Raw genomic sequence first — 19,015 nt, 5'->3', positions numbered from 1 at the left:
TCAATGTCGATGGAATATGCATCTTTGTTTCATCCAACACGAATTTCAAAACCATCAGGGGCAATAAACTGCCCTAACTATTTAATACTATTTTCATATTCATTACCAATGCATCTTCCTTTCACATGCGAGATGATTGCAAATCAGAATGTGTTCCTTTAAGTTATTAATGTTAGCATACATGCTACCAATGTCACATCCAGTGAGTTGGTAAAACAAAAAACTTTATCAAACTTACTCATTGACACGGTCGAATAATACATCCTTATAGATTAGATTGTTTTTTCCTACGGAAGAAAACGCTGAAAACCATTTTATGACTGGGACAACACTATCAGCAGGCAAACATAATATTATTACTAATAATAATGTCAAAGTATGTCGCTTATCAGGGTACAAAGTTAATCAGTGATTTTCAAAATAACTGAATAATCTCACTTTAAGGTACATTTATTGTTTGAAAGCTCCATGACAGCTACTAAACAGATCTACCCGTGAAGAATATACAACCGTGAAGAATGTACACCTTTTTTTAAAATAGCAACAGTATGCAAATAATTTGCAATTGCAAAAGGCTGTTTTGGCTAATTCTTTTCCATCAGAGTCTGTGGTGTAGACAGCTGAAGAGATGTGTGCAGGCGCGTTGCAGAGGGAGGGGTGTTCTCAGAAAGGCGTTGCTTTGAAGTAGTCCTCCAGCGGAATGAGCGATACTCCACCGATCCAGTCCTGCAGCCAAACCTGGATCAACTCCATCTTCATGAAGAACCACTTGTGCCCCACTGGCCACTTTGCCATCACAGGATGTCTACAGAAATAAAAAATAGTCGCACATGGACATTTTGTTGTTACCTTATCATCAGGGTTGAAGGAGCATGACATGTATTTATACACTGCAAAAATCTTCCCTTAGCCAAGCTACCTTGAGAACATGGCCTGTTTTGCAAACCCAAGCTCCTCCGATGCCACCTCCACCATCTTGCCCGTTAGTGTGAGTCGAGCACATCTTGGATCTTCCGGGTCGTACACCATTTGCCTTGAAACGCAGAAGACTGTTATCTAACGGAAACACACATATGCACCCGCAACCACACACCGTGTCTAGTCATAGAATTCAGAGAATTTTGGATCACAAGCTGCCAATGATGGGCCCAAAAAGATGTGTCAACTGGTTTTTACTTATTTGATTGATAAGTTGTTCGAACATGTTAAAGCTGCCAACTGACAAGCTGAAGTTCTTCAGGTTGGGTTCTGTTTTACTATCGGTCTTGAAAAGGGCTCCGCTTTTAAGTTAGTTTGAATACCCTCATTGGTTACACTTTTTTGCTTTGTTACATAGTCCCCAAATTATTTTTGTTTAGCACACAGAACTTTGGCACCAGGTGGTATTTAAGTACGGAAAACTATTACAAAGCTGGGCTTACCTGCAGAATTCACCTTCAGCCTCAGAGAAGGTGAGTGAAGCATAGGGGTTACTTTTCAGGTCAGACACAGTGTAGTCCATCGGAGTCACATAGAAATAGATGACTCCTGTGCCGTTATCCTGCGGCCCATCACTGACTGAGAAGATATTGCCAAAAGGGAGACCTTTGATCTGTTGATATTAATAAACAGCCTGTGGTAAGAGACATATGCATAATCCATATCAGTTAAATTCTAGATAAACCACAATGTGTGTGAAATCTAAGGTTACAAGTAGGCCTACTCGTTTAACCCTAGTGAATATTTCGCTCCTTTAGTTAGAATACAAGGACAATGTCTGTTACGACTAAAAGTTTACCCTTCAAAATTCAGACTAAAAGCGTAACCAGCTAAATGATCTAAAGCTGAAGCACTCATTATGCAGAATGGGACATTTTAGAGAGTTAAATTATTGGGGCCTCAGGACCCTGAAAGATGATTGTTTTCATCTTACTTGCAAAACAATTTGTGAAGAGCACACAAGTTATTGGTACTTCAGGGACTTTCTTGTACAGTTTAAAGTGTCATTGTAATTAGTACCAATCCCCTTGTGTAAATTATCCTCCTCTGCTTTGCACAATTCCAAATAACTGAAAACCAATGAGCAGGTTCGCAGGGCTTCAAATCTTTAATAATGACTCACAGATTATGAATTGGTGACTTGAAAGTTGTTTGGTAAAATCAGTGCAGAAGTGAAAATACTTAAGTAAACATCAAAATTGTACTAAATGTAAAAGCGGGTCCTCGGCATTTCCAAGATCTTTCTTTCTTTTTAGTTCCGTCTTGCCTTTAGTAGAGTAGTTTACGCGTGTTGCTTAGCTAATAGTTGTAGTCTAAATACAGGAATGCATATAGCTCGTGCTCACACGTTAATGCGTCTCACGCGGTGTCTCACCTTGTCTTGGGTGGAGATGGTGGCCAGGTGGCCCCAGTCGCTGCTGTGGGCGATGTATCTGGCCGTCCTGGCGGTCTCCTGGTGCGGGGGAGGGCCGGACTTCTCGGCCTTTTCCAGCCGATACGAGAACAAGCGCGACGAAAGCTGCGCCACGCTGCCGTCCTCCGGCTCCGCCCGCCCCGCGGGGCTCACGGCGCCGTCCCCGGGGACGTCGGAGGACGGATGCGCCTGCTTCCACAGCCCGCCGGCGTTGTCCACCAGCAGCGCCGGGGCCGCCTCCTCGGACAGGTCGGCGTCCTCCGCCGCGTCGTTGGAGGAGACGACCCAGGACACCGAGGTCCTCAGGGTGTAGCCCCGACACGAACACAGCGCGCCGGCGAGCAGCGCCAGCGGGAAGAAGCGGGCCTCCATGTCCGCGTTTGTTTACAAGCTCACGTGCGTCGGCTCGCGGGAGACGGGGAGCGGCTTCACAGCGACATCTGCCGACGAGCCATTTTACGGTTAAAAAAAACAGTAGTTTTATAACCGGGTTTTTTTCAGTTGTTGAAAGAATTCCTGATATTTGGAAGCGTGTAGTTTAAATATTGGTGTGCGCCACTCAAATCCGACTTTGAAGTAGAAGAAAAGCTACTCACATATTTTCTTTTGCCTTTTCTGCTGGATGTTGGAGAGAAATGGTTTAGTCTGAACGAACCCCACTGCGTGCATTTCTCATACTTGAATTAGTTTTTTAGGTAGCGTTACTAAACCCCAAGACTGGTTTCTCCTCACCTGAGCGTCTGCACCCTTCGTGGTTGAAATAAGGACGTTACGGCACAAAGCGACAGGAACGGGCATGTTACCTAATTTGCTGTGACGTACTTATTTAGGCGCCCGCTAGTCTGTCCCTGTTTACACGACCTGTCGCACATTCTGCTACACAACAATCCAATAAGTAGTACATTATTTAGAACCAGGTCAATCATTGAAGACCTCAAACTTTTGCTTATGACCTTTACTTTAATAGGCTAATTTATATATCCACTAATCGTTTTGAGGCAGTTTTTTGACTGGGTGATGTTGTAGTTGACTGAAATGGATATTGTGTCCATTTGAATTATATGCCGGAGAAGACAATGATTATTGTTGTTGCACAACATTCTTACAATATACTTATATCAATAACAACAATTCAGTCTCCAATAATGAATTAAGGCCTAATCCCTTTGACACATAATCCAATTCAGGCTTTAGCAATTTACACAACTGAATGGATTCATAATGTTTGCTTCTATTTTACTGGATTTTAAAATCCCCCATTCTAATATAAACGTATGCGGAAGAATTAGAAAAGCTAATGCGCTGCATGTAGTTGCAACATTGGAACAATTGTCTTCAATATTTTTGTATGCACCAAAGAACGCAGTATTGGCAGCATGAGTTCAATGCATGCTCAGGATTACAAACAAACAAACACACATTTTAATAGTATAAGATAAGATGCAATAAGACAACCCTTTATTAGTCCTCTAGCGTGGAAATTCATAGGATTACAGCAGCAACGGCATTATAAAGTACCTTTTAAAACCCAATCATTTCAGGCAAGCGATGGTCCCTTTTCACAGCTATGGCCTGCCAGGATGATCTACAGGCTATGATAGTGAGTGAGTGGACATCCCATAATGACAGGTTGATGCTCAGGGAAAAGCTCAGTTAATATGTTGCTGCATTTATTTAAATCTTGACTCACACTCTCCACACAAAGTCTTAAAGAGATGCTACAATTATATTAGGGGTTGCACTGTATTCCCTCTGGGTTGCCTCAACGCAACAAGTTAAAATGTTTTTGAATATTTTAATTTTGTTATTCAATATTTTCCCCAAAAAACAAAAAACACGCATTTGACAATCAACACATTATTTAACAAACTATCATCAGCAGTGACATGCTGAATCACATAAAACATTACTCAGAAATACCATTTATTTGGAAGTGCTTGCGGTGGAAAAGGATGATAATAAACTTGGATGTTGTCAATAGATACTCTCTGACTGTCTCTCGATACAACTAATATTTAACAGCTGAATGAAAGTCATCACACAATCACAACAGCCTCAATAGAGTTTCCACTGCATCTTTGTGAAAGACTCAACAACACAATTTGTCTGCCGATCCCCTCATACTGTTGCATCCACAGAACCGTCTCTGTGTCTGTTTTCCCCTCAGTCCATGGACTTATCGCTCCAGGCCATTGACTTCCTTTTTGCCAGCTCCATCCAGGACGGCTGTCCGCCGTCAGTCGCGGACTGCAACACTGATGGCCTTGTGGGTGACAATGAGGGCGATGAAGATGGCGCCACGTTTTTCCGCAGCCATTTGTCCTCACGGGGTCTTTCTGGAACTTTGGTGGGACTTGACTCTAAGAGAAAACATTGTTGTCATGTTGGTGGACATGCAGATACTGAATACTAAATGAAGAAGTTCACAGTTTTAATGAATGTGTGTCAGCGAACCTGCAAGTTTTACTCCTTGTCGCCCCACTGGTTTTATGTCTTTATTTAGGGGCTTGGTCTTTTCCACGGCTGGGGATTCACCTGATACCTGCTCCTCTGTTTGAGCTTTTTTCAAGTCCACCTGAAGAAATTCACGAGTTAGATCTTCTGCTCTGGATAACTACAACAATATTAGTTAAAGAAGAAATCTACATTTCTCTTTAACACCATACAATTCCATTTGTGTCCAAGAACACAAGTGTGAGTTGGGACACATTGTGTAGGACTACACTGTGTCACAAGTGGACATTTTCGAAAACTAATAAGACAATAAAAAGTGAAATCCTCGTCAATGCTCAAAGCTCCAACCTGAATCAACTAATAGCCTTCATAAAACATTATTCTTACAGTTTGGATGTCAGAGAGTGTTGAAAGACAAGAGTATTCCTCTTCTTTTTTCACTTGGAATGGAATTTGTAGACAATAAGAAGAATATAGAATATTCCCAGCCTTATCCTTGAATTGATATACAGTGAAGTGCGGTACTAAAGACAGTTACAAAGAAGTACCACAAACCCCCTTGATTCCAGGTGGAGTGGTCCACTCTGCCCGTTTCTCCAAAAAAGAAGCCTTCTCGCCTGCGGACCCGGCCCAAACTGCCCGCCTTCCTGACAGTGACGCGTCGTCTTTTTCCTGCGTGGGGGCGTCTTTCTCCCCGCTTCCCGAGGCAGAAACGGATGGCTGAGATGAAGCGGATGATGTGGTAGAACACAAGTTTGTCGAATGAAGCTGGTTGGCGGTGTGAACACCTCGACTGCCCCGGGGGGGTTGCTGCTGGCCCGAGGAAAGGTATAACTGTGCAAGAGACTGTGTCCCGGCCTCTTGTGGGGCCCGAGATGCGGTCTCTGGTGGCGTAGAAGAGTGCAATGGAAACTGGGTTGTCCATGGATTGTTGTGTACAGACTGTGCGGGAAACAGAGGTTCACCGGTTGGTTTTACCGCTTGCGGCTCCCTGGAAGCGCTCGACTGAAGAGGAGGCGTCTTCTGCTGCACTGCCAACGCCGGAGACGGTTTGGCGGCCTCAGTTTGACTTCCACTCTGCACCTTTTCTGCTTTGACGGCATCAGTCCGGGATTGATTTGCGCCCTCTATTGTTGTTGTGCTTTGTTGCAGTTTTACAGGTTGCGTCTGTTCTTGCGCTCCTGTAGGCGTCTCCGTCTGCGCTTGTGGCCGAGCTGCTGTCTGCACACCTGTAAAATCTCTGGGTAATCTATTAGTGAAAAGCTGCTGCAGACTTCTGGTCTTTTCCATTGCCATGCTTATCCAGGACACCTCAGAGGAGGTCGTTTGGGGGGCAGGCTGCAACTCCTGGACGGAGGTTTCAACTTCTCTGAGGTTTGAGGAGGATGTTTGGACTTCGGTTGCCATGGTGTGAGGATTGTCGGTAGGCAGCGTGTTGTGCTTGACTGGAAGGGAGACGCCAGATGGGATTGGATCTAAGGAGTGACACAGTTCAGTTAGACACACTTCACAGGGCTGTTAGCGTTAACCTAAGTGGTATTTTAAAGGACAAAGGTCCCCTGTGATCAGTACAAATGTTAGCACTCCAGAGTGTACAATGTTTAACTCTAAAAGTAATGGAAAAATAATGTTTTGAATAAAACAATGAACTTGACATAAAGCGTAATCAATGAAGACTCACTTTTTGACTCAATGTCTCTTATTTCCTGTCTTTTCAGTTGGTCACATTGCTCCTCACACACTGGCAGCTTGGCGCGATGGTTCGGAGAGGAATCCGATCGAAATCTCATCGACAGAGATGTGGAGCGCAGTTTGACGCCAAACGCTGACTTTCCTTCGTTCTCCTCGACCTCCTGAGCTTCTACCGCCACCTCCACCACCTCCTGGTTGCTCTCCAGCTGCTCCACCCTCGCCGCGCTGGTATCTGTGGTGACATTTTGAGATGGTGTAACTGGTTCCACGTGTTTGAGGCTGTCCTTCCTGTCCCATATTTTATGTGGAGCTCCCCCTTGCCTGAGTCTTCCCACAGCAAAGGGGCCCCCTCTTAACTCTTCCCTTTCCCTCGTGCTTGATGATTGTTGATCCTCGGCCTTTTGTCTGGCTTCAACGTGTTCCAGGACTCCAACAAAACTGCCTGATCGGGGTCTTTCTGCATCCCGGTTTTTGGCAGAGGTCATTGAAATATGGAAGGACCCGGATCCTGGGGTGGGTCTCGTTATTCCCCTTGTGCTTTCCTTCTCACTTTGAACATGCTGGTGAACAGAGGACGACCTGAAGTTAGAGGAGAGCTGGTCGCAGGGGGTGACAGCCATTCCGGCTTTGTTTGGGGTTTTTCTCTTGTCAAGGGACATTGCTCGTATCTCCGAATCCCTGTCTTTACTGTCTTTTAGTTCTGGCTGTATAAAGGAGGAGTGGGGCCGCTCACTTGGCCTTACATCTGCTGGTCTGTGGTGCTTGACTCTAAGTATCTGGGAGGCTGCAGAGGACACTCTATCAAGAAGAGCTTGGTCCTGTTGGGAAACAGTCTGGATGGATAATTTGCATGCTGCCTCTGAGGCGATTGGTGCCACCTCTGGAGGTTTTGATGGAAGATGCTGAGATGTAACAATAACAGCCTCTCCTTGTTCTTTTTCCAATATCAGCTCCTCTTCAGTCCAAGCAGGCTGTTCTTCTTCTCTCACAGATACAGGGCGGTTGATGTTGTTTAGAATGTGTATGTCAGACTTTTGCTCATTGGAGTAATTCTGCAAAAAAAAGAGGTATAAACAACGTAAGGGAAGTGCATTAAGCGTTTGTCTTTTCAAACAATGTACAAGGTGAAGAAATGTTCATTCACTGCAGTGGGTGTTTTCTTGGTGCTGGCTCTCTGTTTCTTGGGCCTGACAGACATCCGATGGCGTGCAGCAGAAGTGTCCAGGCAGCGGGTGACTTGGACTGGAGAGTTGAAGTCCAACGGCAGCTCAACAGCAGAGGAAGAGGAATTTGAGGAGACAGAAAGGGGCAAAGGGAGGGATGGAGACAGGGGCCCAGATTTGATGGGTGCAGGGTTGGGGAGGGGCGATAGTGGACGAGACAACGGCCTCGACGTGGCCTGAAAAGAAAGGAAAATCACAATGTAGAGCCTCAAATACCGTAAAGAAGACCATGAGAAAAAGGCGGTCACAAAATGCATATTTTTTTATTAGAGTCTTTGTGAGACTTTGAGGACCTATGATTCACTTTTCAGGTTCATGCATTTATTTTCTACTAGAACATGTTAATATTGAAATCCTCCAATTCAAATAGAATGAAAACATTATTTTTCTCATGCCACACTTATCCCGTAGGGCTCACTATACTCTATTTGGCTTTTGAAAAAGATACGGTGCACCTTTGAGAAGATATAGTCATTAAACCGTGGGTGGACATGCTGTTACCTCACTAATCATTCATTGTGGTCGATCCCACATTGCTCCTGCAAACACTCACTTTAATCCCTTTCCTTTCCCAGCCAAAATGAGCCATTTACTATTAAGCAGTGTTTGCTAAAACACAGTGTACAGCTGTGTCAGGATTACTTTGACTTAAACACATTAAACTGGTGAATTGGTCACCTATTTTCTGAACTATGAACTCGGTTGTGAGAGTATCTCAGACAAACAAGGGAAGTATTGATGAAGCATTGTTGGTTTTGGCATTTTCTTGGGATATGGCAGTGAACTACTGACTAGCCAAAGCCAAATCAAGTCTTGGCTCACACTTAGACCAATAAGGATTGTCAAAATGTCTCCCATCTAGAGGAATTCCCTACTGGCATGTGTGCATTACTAAAAACAAAGAACAACGTAACCAAACGTCCACCAAAGGGAGGCAGGCATAGGCAAGAGACAGACATATTTCCTTTAAACCTGCTGGTGATTGTGTGACATTTAGATGAAGTTAAGTCAAAAGGGTTGGTGAAAGTAAAGAGGAGAGTCTGAAAGGTAAATCCACTCAGAAGCAACTCTCTAAATTGTTACGCTAACCTTACGCTAACAGTCCTAATCAGTGCACTGATCAGATAAGCAGATAGCCGAGCCCCGGAAACTAATCACCTTGCTGAGGGCTTCCGGGATCTCGGGGGGGCCGAGGGCAGGACCGTCATCCTCAGAGCGGCTTCCCAGATCCTCGGCGCGTCTGACTGGCAGGACCAGAGGCGGTGGCCCCAGGTGCATCTTCTGCTGCTGAAGCTTCATCTGTGACACCAGAGGCACAGCTGATTATAAAACCTCACTTCCCAACAATATGTCGAGAATAGAATGCTATACCTGCAGAGCTTTTATTTTGCCATGGACGTTTTCCTGAGATAAGACCTTAGCTGGTTTGGCGTCTGTCAGGACCTGATCAGCCAGAAAGATGCTGTCGGCGGACAATGCCCTTGATCCCATCATCCCCTGGGAGCATCTTTGGCAGTAGGAGTGTAGGAACAGAAGACTGGGTGAAGGCATTGGACTAGAAATCAGAAAACTGAAATGCAACTGTAAAGCTATCATGAAAACACTCACGCCGAATCTTCTTCCAAATCAGATCCGGGTCCTTCTTCTGCAGTGATATCACCGGCTGACTGGCTGAGTTTGGCATCTCCCTCTCCACGGTCTCTCTTACTCCTCCCGAAGAGACGGTTTTTCAGAGATTTCAGTTTGAACTTTTTACGTCCTGATAGAGATGGAGATGGAGACAGATCCAGGTCACAGCAGCTCTCTCTCTCTTTCTCTCTCTCTCACACACACACACACACACACACACACACATTCCTTCATTCTGATCGCTCCTTTCTGTCAAAGACTTGTTTTCTCTGGACACTAAATCTACATGACCGATAACCTCACCTGGAATGTCATCGGTGCTTCCTTCCGTATCCCCAGAGAAAGACTCCATCGCTATGGAAACAGAAAGAAGTGCAGAACAGCCGAGGTCACAGTGCGTAAAGAGAGCCACCAAAAATGAGACGCCTCTCTGACTACAGACACCTCGGCCACACTTTTAAGAGGCTGTTGTCACATGCTCGAGAGCGTCCAGCGTGGCGCAAGTACAGCTGCGGTTTGTCCTCTGTTCTCTACACACATGCACTTAACACACTTGTGCGATAGCCTGAAGATGTGACTCAGGCCCTGAGGTTCAAAGGTTTATTGGTATTATCAGGGGCAGTGCAAACCTGTACTGAAGCAAGGCAGGGCACTCAGAGGAAACTCTGCCAACAATATATAATCACGGCGGCTTTCACGAGAGGAAACGCAGTGTCATCAAGAAAGCACACACCACGAAGGTAAAAGTGGCGGTGTTGGTATTTCAAAGAGGACATGGGCTCTAATAGATACTACTTATCATGCTGAAAACAAGCAGTACGGATCATACGTCTTGAACAAAGCAGAAGCCGAACACTTTACTTATGCAACACTGTTTGTGACAAAGACCCAAGTCGGGTTGATGTGTTACCGGCTGCAAGATTCAGTGCGAGGTGCTTGTTTCCCTTGTTCGACAGACTTGGTGTACTATCCGCGGTATACGGTGTTCTGTGAAACCTACTGCTCTCAGCTGCGTTGCTGAGGAGCCCTGAAAGAGAGTAGCATCCTATATGGCATGTGTGCTGATAAGACAAGATGTGGCTGGTCATGGATAAACATGCAAAGTCCACACTGCACCTCTGCTATCGCCCAGCCTGCTGTCAAAATATCAGCACACCCTGTTTAAAAGTACCAAAGCGCATGAATACGCTGGGACACTCCAAAGAGGTTGCTTGTGACTTACACGGCCGTAACATTTGAACGCCTTGGCTGCAGGTTTTCCACCAAAGCGAAACTTGAGTGTTCATGAATCAGTTTTTTACAGACAAATGATAATCCAGTGGATTATTAACATTGCAGAGAGATCCTTGTCAGATTCCACAGCACAATAATCCACAACAACAGCTTAACCACAACCATCCATGCAATATGAATACACACACACACACACACACACACACACACACATTCTAACACCTTTTTGATCAAAAATAAGACACTTTACCCGACGTGTAATAGCAGCACCACTGCTCCTCGTCCCCTTTCTCGTCCTCCTCTCGGGGCAGAGTTGTCCGCTCACAGCTGTGTCACTCTCCTAATGTTTAAACCACAGGCTTTCATCGTCCACATTGGAACAACGGAGGGAGATGCAGAGGGAGAGTGACAGAGGACACTCCATGACAGGGTAAGCAAATGTGGAAAAAGAAAAAGGGACACAAGTGAGAGAGAGAGAGAGAGAGAGAGAGAGAGAGAGAGAGAGAGAGAGAGAGAGAGAGAGAGAGAGAGAGAGAGAGAGTGGGGGGGGGGGAGTTACTCTATTACATTAGTGGCACACTGTGGCCCTCTGCGCTAAGCTGCTTATAAAACGCTAACCTGATTTTAGGCCCAGAAATGAGAGTAGAGGGAGAAAAAATAAAATAAAGCTCCTGTTGGAAAGAGGACAGCCACACAGGAACTGAGGCTAGTGGAACTGTTTATGCTTTACGTCGGGTCACAACCCAGGTAGACCATAAAGGAGCAGCCTATGTATATGTGTGTGAGGGTGTCTGTGTGACAGTTAACAATGAAAATGGGGGGGAAAAACAGCCAGGAATTATCCATTTACCAGAGATAATCCAAATGTACCAGACTTTGGAGCTAAAACAATCTTTGATAGCATCATTTGCTGATGAATGTCCACCCGTCACTAATGGAAGTAACTTTGCATACATAAAATAGACCTTTGTAGTGTTTTTCAACTATATCTACACCCGGAAACTGTCTGATTAAGTTAAAAAAAAAAAGCTATTCAGAGCACCATGTAGGCCACGAGGCTACAATCAGTAGGAGGGGAGGAAGCAGGAAGAGCAAAGCAAACCTTTGTGTGCAGCCAAGCAGCTTCTCTGATGAGGATCCTCATCACACAAATCCTTATCTCTTTCACCAGCAAATAAACCCAGCCGGTGACATCTGGATCACAGGCAACCAACCGCCTGTTAATAGACCACAGCGACATTAGAGTCTGATTGGGAATTAGGTTTTGTTCAGTTTGTGATCTACACATAAGGGACCATATGCCATTTGACTTTATTTAATTACTGCTGATGGGCTGACCTATATCTGCACATGCTGACAGTTTCAACTGCTTTGTGCACTGCAGCCTTTTGTCCTCTCCGCTCCTAACACAAAGGTAGTGATGTTCGTTGCATTAATGGTCATCTCTGCTTCGTGTGGTTCCCTGATGGATTATAATTTCTTACCCTCTGGGCCTGTGCATATCCAGATTAAGGCCGATGGATAATCCGATGATGGCGCTATTTGAACTCATGTGGGTTTCCAATCATTCAAACCGGCGACAGTTTGCAATAAGAGATTTTGTTTTTTAGTTTTGGAAATATTTGTCAAACTGAATCAAATTTGATCCATATTGGACTAAATATGAGTGCTGACCACTATTCAAACCCCAAACAAGCCGCATAAATCAAATTACTTTTCTCATACAAGTAAACAAAGCTTGATAATATTACAAAAAGATGCAATGAAGCCTAGCAAGAGATGTTCCATGTCAAAATAAAAACTCCAGCACAACAGCAGCCTAATGTTGTGTGAGGGGGAGTGAAAAATATTGTGTGAGAGAGGATGTGTGTAGATGAAACACTGGTAGCCACTATGCAAAAGATGATTTAATGATATACCAACATTTTTGTCTAAACCAGTGTTTTTCAACCAGTGTGCCTCGAGAGGCTGTCAGGTGTACCGTGAAAAAAAAACATTTTTTACATACTGTCACTTCATTGGTGAAAAAAAAGAGCCAACTTGTGTGTGTGTGTGTGTGTGTGTGTGTGTGTGTGTGTGTGTGTGTGTGGGTGTGTGTGTGTGTGTGTGTGTCGCGCGCTGTTGGTGGTATGAAGGCTCTATACTCCCCTCTGCCTGTGGGTGGCGGTACGCAGCGTAATTAATAGGCAGATTTGCTGAGGCGACAATTTAAAGAAGTGAGATTTAAGAGATACCTGGGCATAAAGCCTGTGCCATCTTGGCATTAGGATGATGTTAAGTTTAATAAAACACAACAAATAGAACACGTGTTTCCCTGATTTCCTAGAGTATATTATGCTAATGATGAAACTATGTTTGGGATTGATTTTCATATCATTTCCGGTTGTTGGTGTGCCGTGATATTTTTTCTGTGTCTTAAGTGTGCCTTGACGCAAAAAAGGTTGAAAAACACTGGGCTAAACAAAGCTCATCATGATTAAAATAAAAAATAATAAAACAAAGACATTTTATGATATTATTAAAGCACCTAATTTATTTTCCACCAGATTGCAGTATGACACCCTAAAAGCATACAGCATAAGAACAGTTATCATTGAAAATTTAAAATAAAAAAATGATTATAGCTCTTGGATAAGAAAGGACAAAAAAAGACCAATGTGAAAAAAAGCATTTTGTAAAACCTGATAAAAATTGCTCTGTTACACAGTAGTTACAAGGTTGATCACATGCATGTGTATGTAAAGGCACATCCAAAAACATAGCAAATGTGTGCGTTGAAAAATTAATTCAAGCTTTATGAATCTCATAGTGTTTTAGTGTGTTTGGTGTGAAAAATGTCTATGCTGGTTTCGTGGCACTGCCTGAGGTCATAGTCACAATATCCAACAGAGAACCGACCCTGGAAGATAAGAAATGACACGCAGACATTCATTACATTTCATTACATTACAGGTCATTTAGCAGACGCTTTTATCCAAAGCAACTTACATTACACTTTTAAACCCATGGCTTTTACACATTTTTGCCCGGGGAGCAATTAGGGGTTAGGTGTCTTGCTCAGGGACACTTCGACATGGAACATGGGGCAGCCTGGAATCAAACCACCAACCTGGTGCTTCCCAGCACACCTTCTCTAACCCCTGCGCCACAACGACCCTCATTCAGCACTGTAGTCGTAAGAATGGCAGCCATAGAAAGAGATTACTACCAAGTCTCACCTTAGGTCTCTTGAAGTAATCCAGCCCTCTTCCTATCTTTATGATCCAACCATTGTCAAACCTGAAAAATAAAAACGTTCTGCTATAAAATAAAGCTGCAAAAATTGAGAGTGGAATGTTCATTTGAAAATGAAAACAAAAACGGCTCAAAATAAGATGCCACCTTTTAAAAAGCGTTGATCTATGGCCCACAAGTGGCTCCTTCATATATCAGTTAGCTATACCTGATCTCCCTGTCATGTATAGTGGAGGAGTACTGCAGATCCAAAGTCACTCCCTGAGCACTCAGACTTTCTTTCAGCTCGCCCAGAGCGCTGCTCTGCTGACTGCTGTTTGCCTGCAGGATGGGATGTATTGCAGTAAAACAACAGCACCGAACTGAGAAGAAGATACCGTTATGACGGCTGTGCAATCTACACAAAGTGTGACCTTGTTATTTGAACAACATACTTCATCCTGGGAAGTGAGCAGATGGATCTTTTTCACCTTGCAGGACGGTGTCAGCAGCAACTCACAGAACCGCAGGAAGTTGTACAACTGTAGTGGAGGGAATGAGGAATCAGTACAGAACAATTTCATTTTGAAACATTCCTTGCACATGAATAAAAAGATACAGTGCTTTGTGTATAGCAAAATGTTTTAAATCCAACATTAAGGATTCAATCCTTTAAATAACATTCAATTAAAACTGTACTGTATTACCCATTTGTACAGTGGCAACGGTACTTTAAATAAAAAGATTATTGCGTGACTGATTGATAATGAATTAATCAGTAGATAGAAAAGCATTTCTATAAAACAATGTGGAACACTAAGATTTCTTACCTGGTGCGTGTGCCGTATGTAAGGGTCTTGTACCCAAACTTCTGTGAGCAAACTGCTCATGTATGGCTTGAACAGAACCTGGTAGCTGTAACCGGTGGCATCCTCTTCTATTCGAATCTGCTCGTGATACTTCCCATCTGACCAGTGAGGGAGCACAGAGAGATGGAGGAAATAGAAGTTAGAGGAGGCACAGACACAAACCCCTTTGCTTGTCTTACATTCATACATATACAATTAGAAATATCTGTTTAAGGCGGTGAATGCCAGTTTCCCACTTTCTACGGTATTCAGCCTTCAGCTAGTTGTATCCATCACCTTCTTTCATCTGGTTCACGTGGACTTTGATTTGCTCTGCTCTGTCCATGTAGCCCTTGATCTTCTCCCTGTAGTGGCCTCTCTTGGACTCATCGTTCACAGTGGCTGCCGGGAGACGGGAACAACCACACGTTACGCTTCGTGTCTTCCCGCTCGTGTTGCCTCTTACCCCTGTACGCGTGCGTAACCCTCCTCACCTTTCAACACGTCCATCAGCAGCTGGATGCCCTCCTGGTAGCAGACCAGAGACTCCTGGACGCGGCCGCCGTGATCCAGCTCCACTGCGCGCTTCAGGACGGAGATGGCGGACGTCTCCATCCCCGCCACGTGGTTTTGAGTCATTATTCTGTCTATGCTCCTCGACAGCTTCTAGAAAACCGACTGAGACGTCATGGTTGTTGTTGTTGCTGTTGTTGTACCACCAGCTTCCTACTTGGCAGCCACACGGGTGGTGCGCCACAAAAATAATTCCGGCGGAAACAGAAGGGTAGAACCCATTATGGAGTAATCGTCCACGATGAGGGTTGTTTTGACAGAAACCATTAGAAATAATGCAAATATATTTGAAATACATATCTGATTATATAAATAGCACATTCAACCCATAATAGAATCTGAAACATCGTGCAAAAAAATGTTGGAACTATTACTATGGGGATATTTGCCGTATCGGTGCCATTTAAATGTTACTCCCTGCCGCTTCCGGTGTAGCGACACGGAGGAGACGACGCGGTCGTGATTCCAGTGCTTCTCTGTTTCCAGTCACTTTTCAGCTCTTAAATTAACGTTATTCTTTATTAAATTGGCAGAATATGATGCTGGTGCACGTATGTGCTTGTTTGTGTTCATAGCGCCTGTTATCGGGCAGCAGCGGGGCTGTACGTCACTTTAACCTTGGCGACGTTACGTGTTCCTCTGCATACAGAATAAACAATACAACATGTCAGCCGTCTGTCGCCGGTTGAGCTCTCTGCCAGTCCAGGTAAGCGCAACTCACGCTGTTTTAAAGTCCGAACCCCTTTAAAGCCAATAATATGGAGGTGTGATGTATAAGTGATTCATCTAATCGTTTCTCTGTCTTGGATTGTGTGATTGTGTGAGTCTTGGATTGTGTGATTGTGTGACGAGACATATTTTTTAATGCGTTTTTCCATCGGCAGCCTCTTAAACCTTTTTGCTGTCTTTAAAGTTGCACATTTACTTATTCAATGATTAATTGAGCACTTCCCAAAGATCATTGGACTGAAAATACAGGTACATATGCTAAGACCTTTTGGGAACTTAATCTAGCTGATTGTTTCAGGAGAAACTACCCTTAGATTGCAGGGTCAGTCCCTTTAACCCTGTGGGACACTTTATCTGTGGCTCCTACACGGGACAGAAGTCAGCGGATGCTGCTCTACGTCTCATCGCTTACGGTTTGGTCTCGTCACTGTTTGTCTGTTTTACAGCTCTTGTCAGCCGGCCCGCGGTTTGTTCCGGCGCGCAGCCGATTCACCAAAGCAAGAATCCCAAAGGAGGTAAGCATCCGATCCCAAACCCCGGGGTCACCGCATCCAAGAAGCTCCACCAAATTTAGAAAATTGCTGATTCGTTTAGGACATTTGCACCACTTAACTTTTGGTCCTGTCGTGTAGAGGTGCTTCAAGTAATTCGAGTTAGTTAGTACATTGTGCTCACGTGGTTCATATTGGAGAATTAGCAGAGGTAGAATTTGATGGGGGGGCATCTTAAAACAGTGCTCGGGGGCGCAAAGGCCCCTAACAAACTAATCCAACCCTGGTGGTGATAATGCCGCTGCTTTATTAAGCACTTCTGAATGATTAAAGCACCACTTCATCAGTTGGCAATGCTCAAAGGTCCCGTGTCCTTCTTCACAGCTGTTTGAGGAGCGATCAAAAGAACATGAGAAATATGGGGGGGATCCAGAGCAACCTCATAAACTGCACATCGTGACCAGAGTCAAAAGTGTGATGCGAAGACCGTATTGGGAGAAAGAAATGGTGAAACACCTTGGGCTCGGAAAGGTAAGACTTTGGCTTCGAAAGCTCTTTTTAGATGAATCCGAAGGGATGAAGGGATGATCTCTAAAAAGATCAGCCGTGATCTTACCCCTTCGTGCAGATACAGCATCTACTATAACTGCATAAAGAGCATTATTTATATTATGAAAAATGTTTTGAGGAAAAAAAAATCTTTCTTATGTGTAACACCCAGATGTTCTTGTTGTCTTTGTCATGTATTCAGGCACACACACCTGTAATTCACAAAAATACACCTGCAGTCAATAGCCAACTGAAGTTTGTCAAGCACCTCGTGAGGTAAGATTAATGTGACACGTCTGCCTAAAAGTATGAACCTCAATTTTCTGCTAATTAAAAAACACATCCAAAGAAAACCGTATGATGGAACAGATGCAGAGGTTTTTGTTAGAACATTTTATAAATACTTAGCTACTTGTGTGGACATTTATAGAGACTATATAATTGTGTGTCCCTCTTATCGTCCCATTAATTCAGGATCGAGCCGCTGAAGACGCCCTCTGGACTCCCTGCTGAGCAGGACATGGGTGACACCTACATCAACAGCAAAGGAGAGTTGATAGTCCGTCGCCTCCTCCATCCTGTAGAGCCCAAGGCCATCGAATCTTAGCTCCACATTCAATAATTATTAATTACAATTTAAGTTGCTCATACATACCATTAAAATTGTTCTGCTCCATAATTCCCTGTTTTGGTTTAAATACACAGAACTAAAGTTATTTGTCTTGAATGGGTTCTGAAAACAAATTAAGACTCCTAAAACTTAGTCCTCCATAAGAATTTAGATGTGACTGTAGAGACCCGTCTACACAGCAGCTTATTGTATAGACTCCAAAAAGAAACCCTCTGAAGTAGAGGGTTCTTTTGGGAGGAGTACCTGCATGTCATTGGGACAGTGGGAGGAAACCAGAGGATCTGGAGGACCATTTGGTGCTGTGAGTTGCCGTATATGGGCTGTCTGTGATTTGAAATATGCCTCATTGACCGTTTACACCAGTTAACAGTGAATTCATATTTATCCCCAGCCATCGATGTGCTGGGCTCTACTCAGAATAATTGTTTTCCAAAGGGATCCGAACAAGAAATGGAGTTGGGTTGCATTATGGAAATATATGGTACACTGCTTTCATCCACACCACCAACTACAATATGCTGCTACATCCATTTGATTAAGGACAACGTTTTAGAAATTTGTTTTATCGAGTCAAACTCGCATAAACGTTGTGTAAATTGGATAATGTTGTTGGGAGAAATCAAAAGTATCTCAAGCTTGTTTGTAATTCGGTATTAACAAACATAAGCACAGACAGGAAGTCATGGCTAAATTAAGCTGAAAGAGGAGTGTCCTAATCTTTGAGGAGCAAGAAGGTCTGACACAGCTTCTTGGTGTAAAGAGAAGCTTTAATTAACATCAGGTCCCTGTTGTCCAATTAGGACGAGCGTGCACAAAGGAACGCACGCTTTGACCCCCCCCCCCCCAGTGTGCCCGTAGACTATTGATCTATTTGTTTCTGTCAAACAGTGATAGAGTACAAATGTGTTCCAGCTGTAAAAACAGCTGTTCAGTATGGTTCATGGTGTCGGGATATCCGATCCCCCCCGAGTTGGTTGATGAGAAGGATCGCAACACGTTTATCAATTAAAGTCAACATGAGCAATTCTCCGCAGATATCTGGCTCTAACTACTGCTTGCAAGCAGGAGGTCAAACACACAAGCACGTATCTCAGCGTTCGGTGTAATTGCGTCTCCGAGCAGTAAAACCGCTGAGTTTTTATACACATGAAGACCAGTGCCGTGCACAAATCAAATCAGGTTGAGCTAAGAACCCAGGTGAAGCTGAGGGTCACACACACGCACGCACGCACGCACGCACGCACGCACGCACGCACGCACGCACGCACGCACGCACCTCAAGATCATCCTCAGTTGCCGCAGGCCATGAACAGAACTCCTTTGTTTTGAAGCGTCTATGAGATCGAGTCGACCGCCCT

The 19,015-nt window shown here is 44.1% G+C and overlaps 4 protein-coding genes across 8 annotated transcripts; 1 reads left to right on the top strand and 3 right to left on the bottom strand.

The window, feature by feature from the left end:
* Nucleotides 1-434: 434 nt before the first annotated feature.
* On the bottom strand, nucleotides 435-3,404 carry creg2 (cellular repressor of E1A-stimulated genes 2). Of its 3 annotated transcripts, none has more exons than XM_040201696.2 (6): nucleotides 3,125-3,404; nucleotides 2,989-3,010; nucleotides 2,354-2,832; nucleotides 1,422-1,591; nucleotides 920-1,033; nucleotides 435-805 (listed from the first exon to the last, which is right to left on the bottom strand). In XM_040201696.2, the coding sequence occupies exons 3-6, from the start codon at nucleotides 2,762-2,764 to the stop codon at nucleotides 664-666; spliced, it is 837 nt and encodes a 278-aa protein (XP_040057630.1). In that variant the 5' UTR covers nucleotides 2,765-2,832; nucleotides 2,989-3,010; nucleotides 3,125-3,404; the 3' UTR covers nucleotides 435-663. The 3 variants fall into 3 exon arrangements, with proteins under 3 accessions (XP_040057630.1, XP_040057629.1, XP_077946350.1); XM_040201695.2 differs by having other exon boundaries at nucleotides 2,989-3,007; nucleotides 3,125-3,251; XM_078090224.1 differs by having other exon boundaries at nucleotides 2,989-3,260.
* A 430-nt stretch (nucleotides 3,405-3,834) lies between these two features.
* Nucleotides 3,835-11,201, bottom strand: cracdla (cracd like a). 3 transcript variants are annotated; one of them, XR_013452963.1, is made up of 10 exons: nucleotides 10,874-11,015; nucleotides 9,694-9,744; nucleotides 9,370-9,520; nucleotides 9,133-9,268; nucleotides 8,920-9,060; nucleotides 7,683-7,937; nucleotides 6,528-7,590; nucleotides 5,395-6,321; nucleotides 4,847-4,967; nucleotides 3,835-4,752 (listed from the first exon to the last, which is right to left on the bottom strand). XR_013452963.1 is itself a non-coding variant. In XM_040201681.2 (10 exons), the coding sequence occupies exons 2-10, from the start codon at nucleotides 9,740-9,742 to the stop codon at nucleotides 4,556-4,558; spliced, it is 3,033 nt and encodes a 1,010-aa protein (XP_040057615.2). In that variant the 5' UTR covers nucleotides 9,743-9,744; nucleotides 10,874-11,201; the 3' UTR covers nucleotides 3,835-4,555. The 3 variants fall into 3 exon arrangements, 2 of the variants coding, with proteins under 2 accessions (XP_040057615.2, XP_040057616.2); XM_040201681.2 differs by having other exon boundaries at nucleotides 5,402-6,321; nucleotides 10,874-11,201; XM_040201682.2 differs by lacking the exon at nucleotides 10,874-11,015 and having other exon boundaries at nucleotides 5,402-6,321; nucleotides 9,694-9,876.
* A 1,927-nt stretch (nucleotides 11,202-13,128) lies between these two features.
* Nucleotides 13,129-15,833, bottom strand: mitd1 (MIT, microtubule interacting and transport, domain containing 1). The gene is made up of 7 exons (XM_040201678.2): nucleotides 15,179-15,833; nucleotides 14,982-15,086; nucleotides 14,667-14,803; nucleotides 14,292-14,378; nucleotides 14,066-14,178; nucleotides 13,842-13,902; nucleotides 13,129-13,522 (listed from the first exon to the last, which is right to left on the bottom strand). Exons 1-7 carry the CDS (start codon nucleotides 15,321-15,323, stop codon nucleotides 13,427-13,429), a joined length of 744 nt encoding a protein of 247 aa, XP_040057612.2. The 5' UTR covers nucleotides 15,324-15,833; the 3' UTR covers nucleotides 13,129-13,426.
* mrpl30 (mitochondrial ribosomal protein L30) lies at nucleotides 15,656-17,705 on the top strand. Its single transcript, XM_040201679.2, has 5 exons — nucleotides 15,656-15,963; nucleotides 16,433-16,501; nucleotides 16,862-17,008; nucleotides 17,229-17,302; nucleotides 17,501-17,705. Exons 1-5 carry the CDS (start codon nucleotides 15,922-15,924, stop codon nucleotides 17,631-17,633), a joined length of 465 nt encoding a protein of 154 aa, XP_040057613.2. The 5' UTR covers nucleotides 15,656-15,921; the 3' UTR covers nucleotides 17,634-17,705.
* The last annotated feature ends 1,310 nt before the right edge of the window (nucleotides 17,706-19,015 follow it).

Source organism: Gasterosteus aculeatus, chromosome 16, assembly GCF_964276395.1.
Source record: "Gasterosteus aculeatus chromosome 16, fGasAcu3.hap1.1, whole genome shotgun sequence".
Classification (NCBI taxonomy): domain Eukaryota; kingdom Metazoa; phylum Chordata; class Actinopteri; order Perciformes; family Gasterosteidae; genus Gasterosteus; species Gasterosteus aculeatus.
The sequence above is the reverse complement of the archived record's forward strand: the minus strand, read 5'-3'. Positions and strand labels throughout refer to the sequence as shown.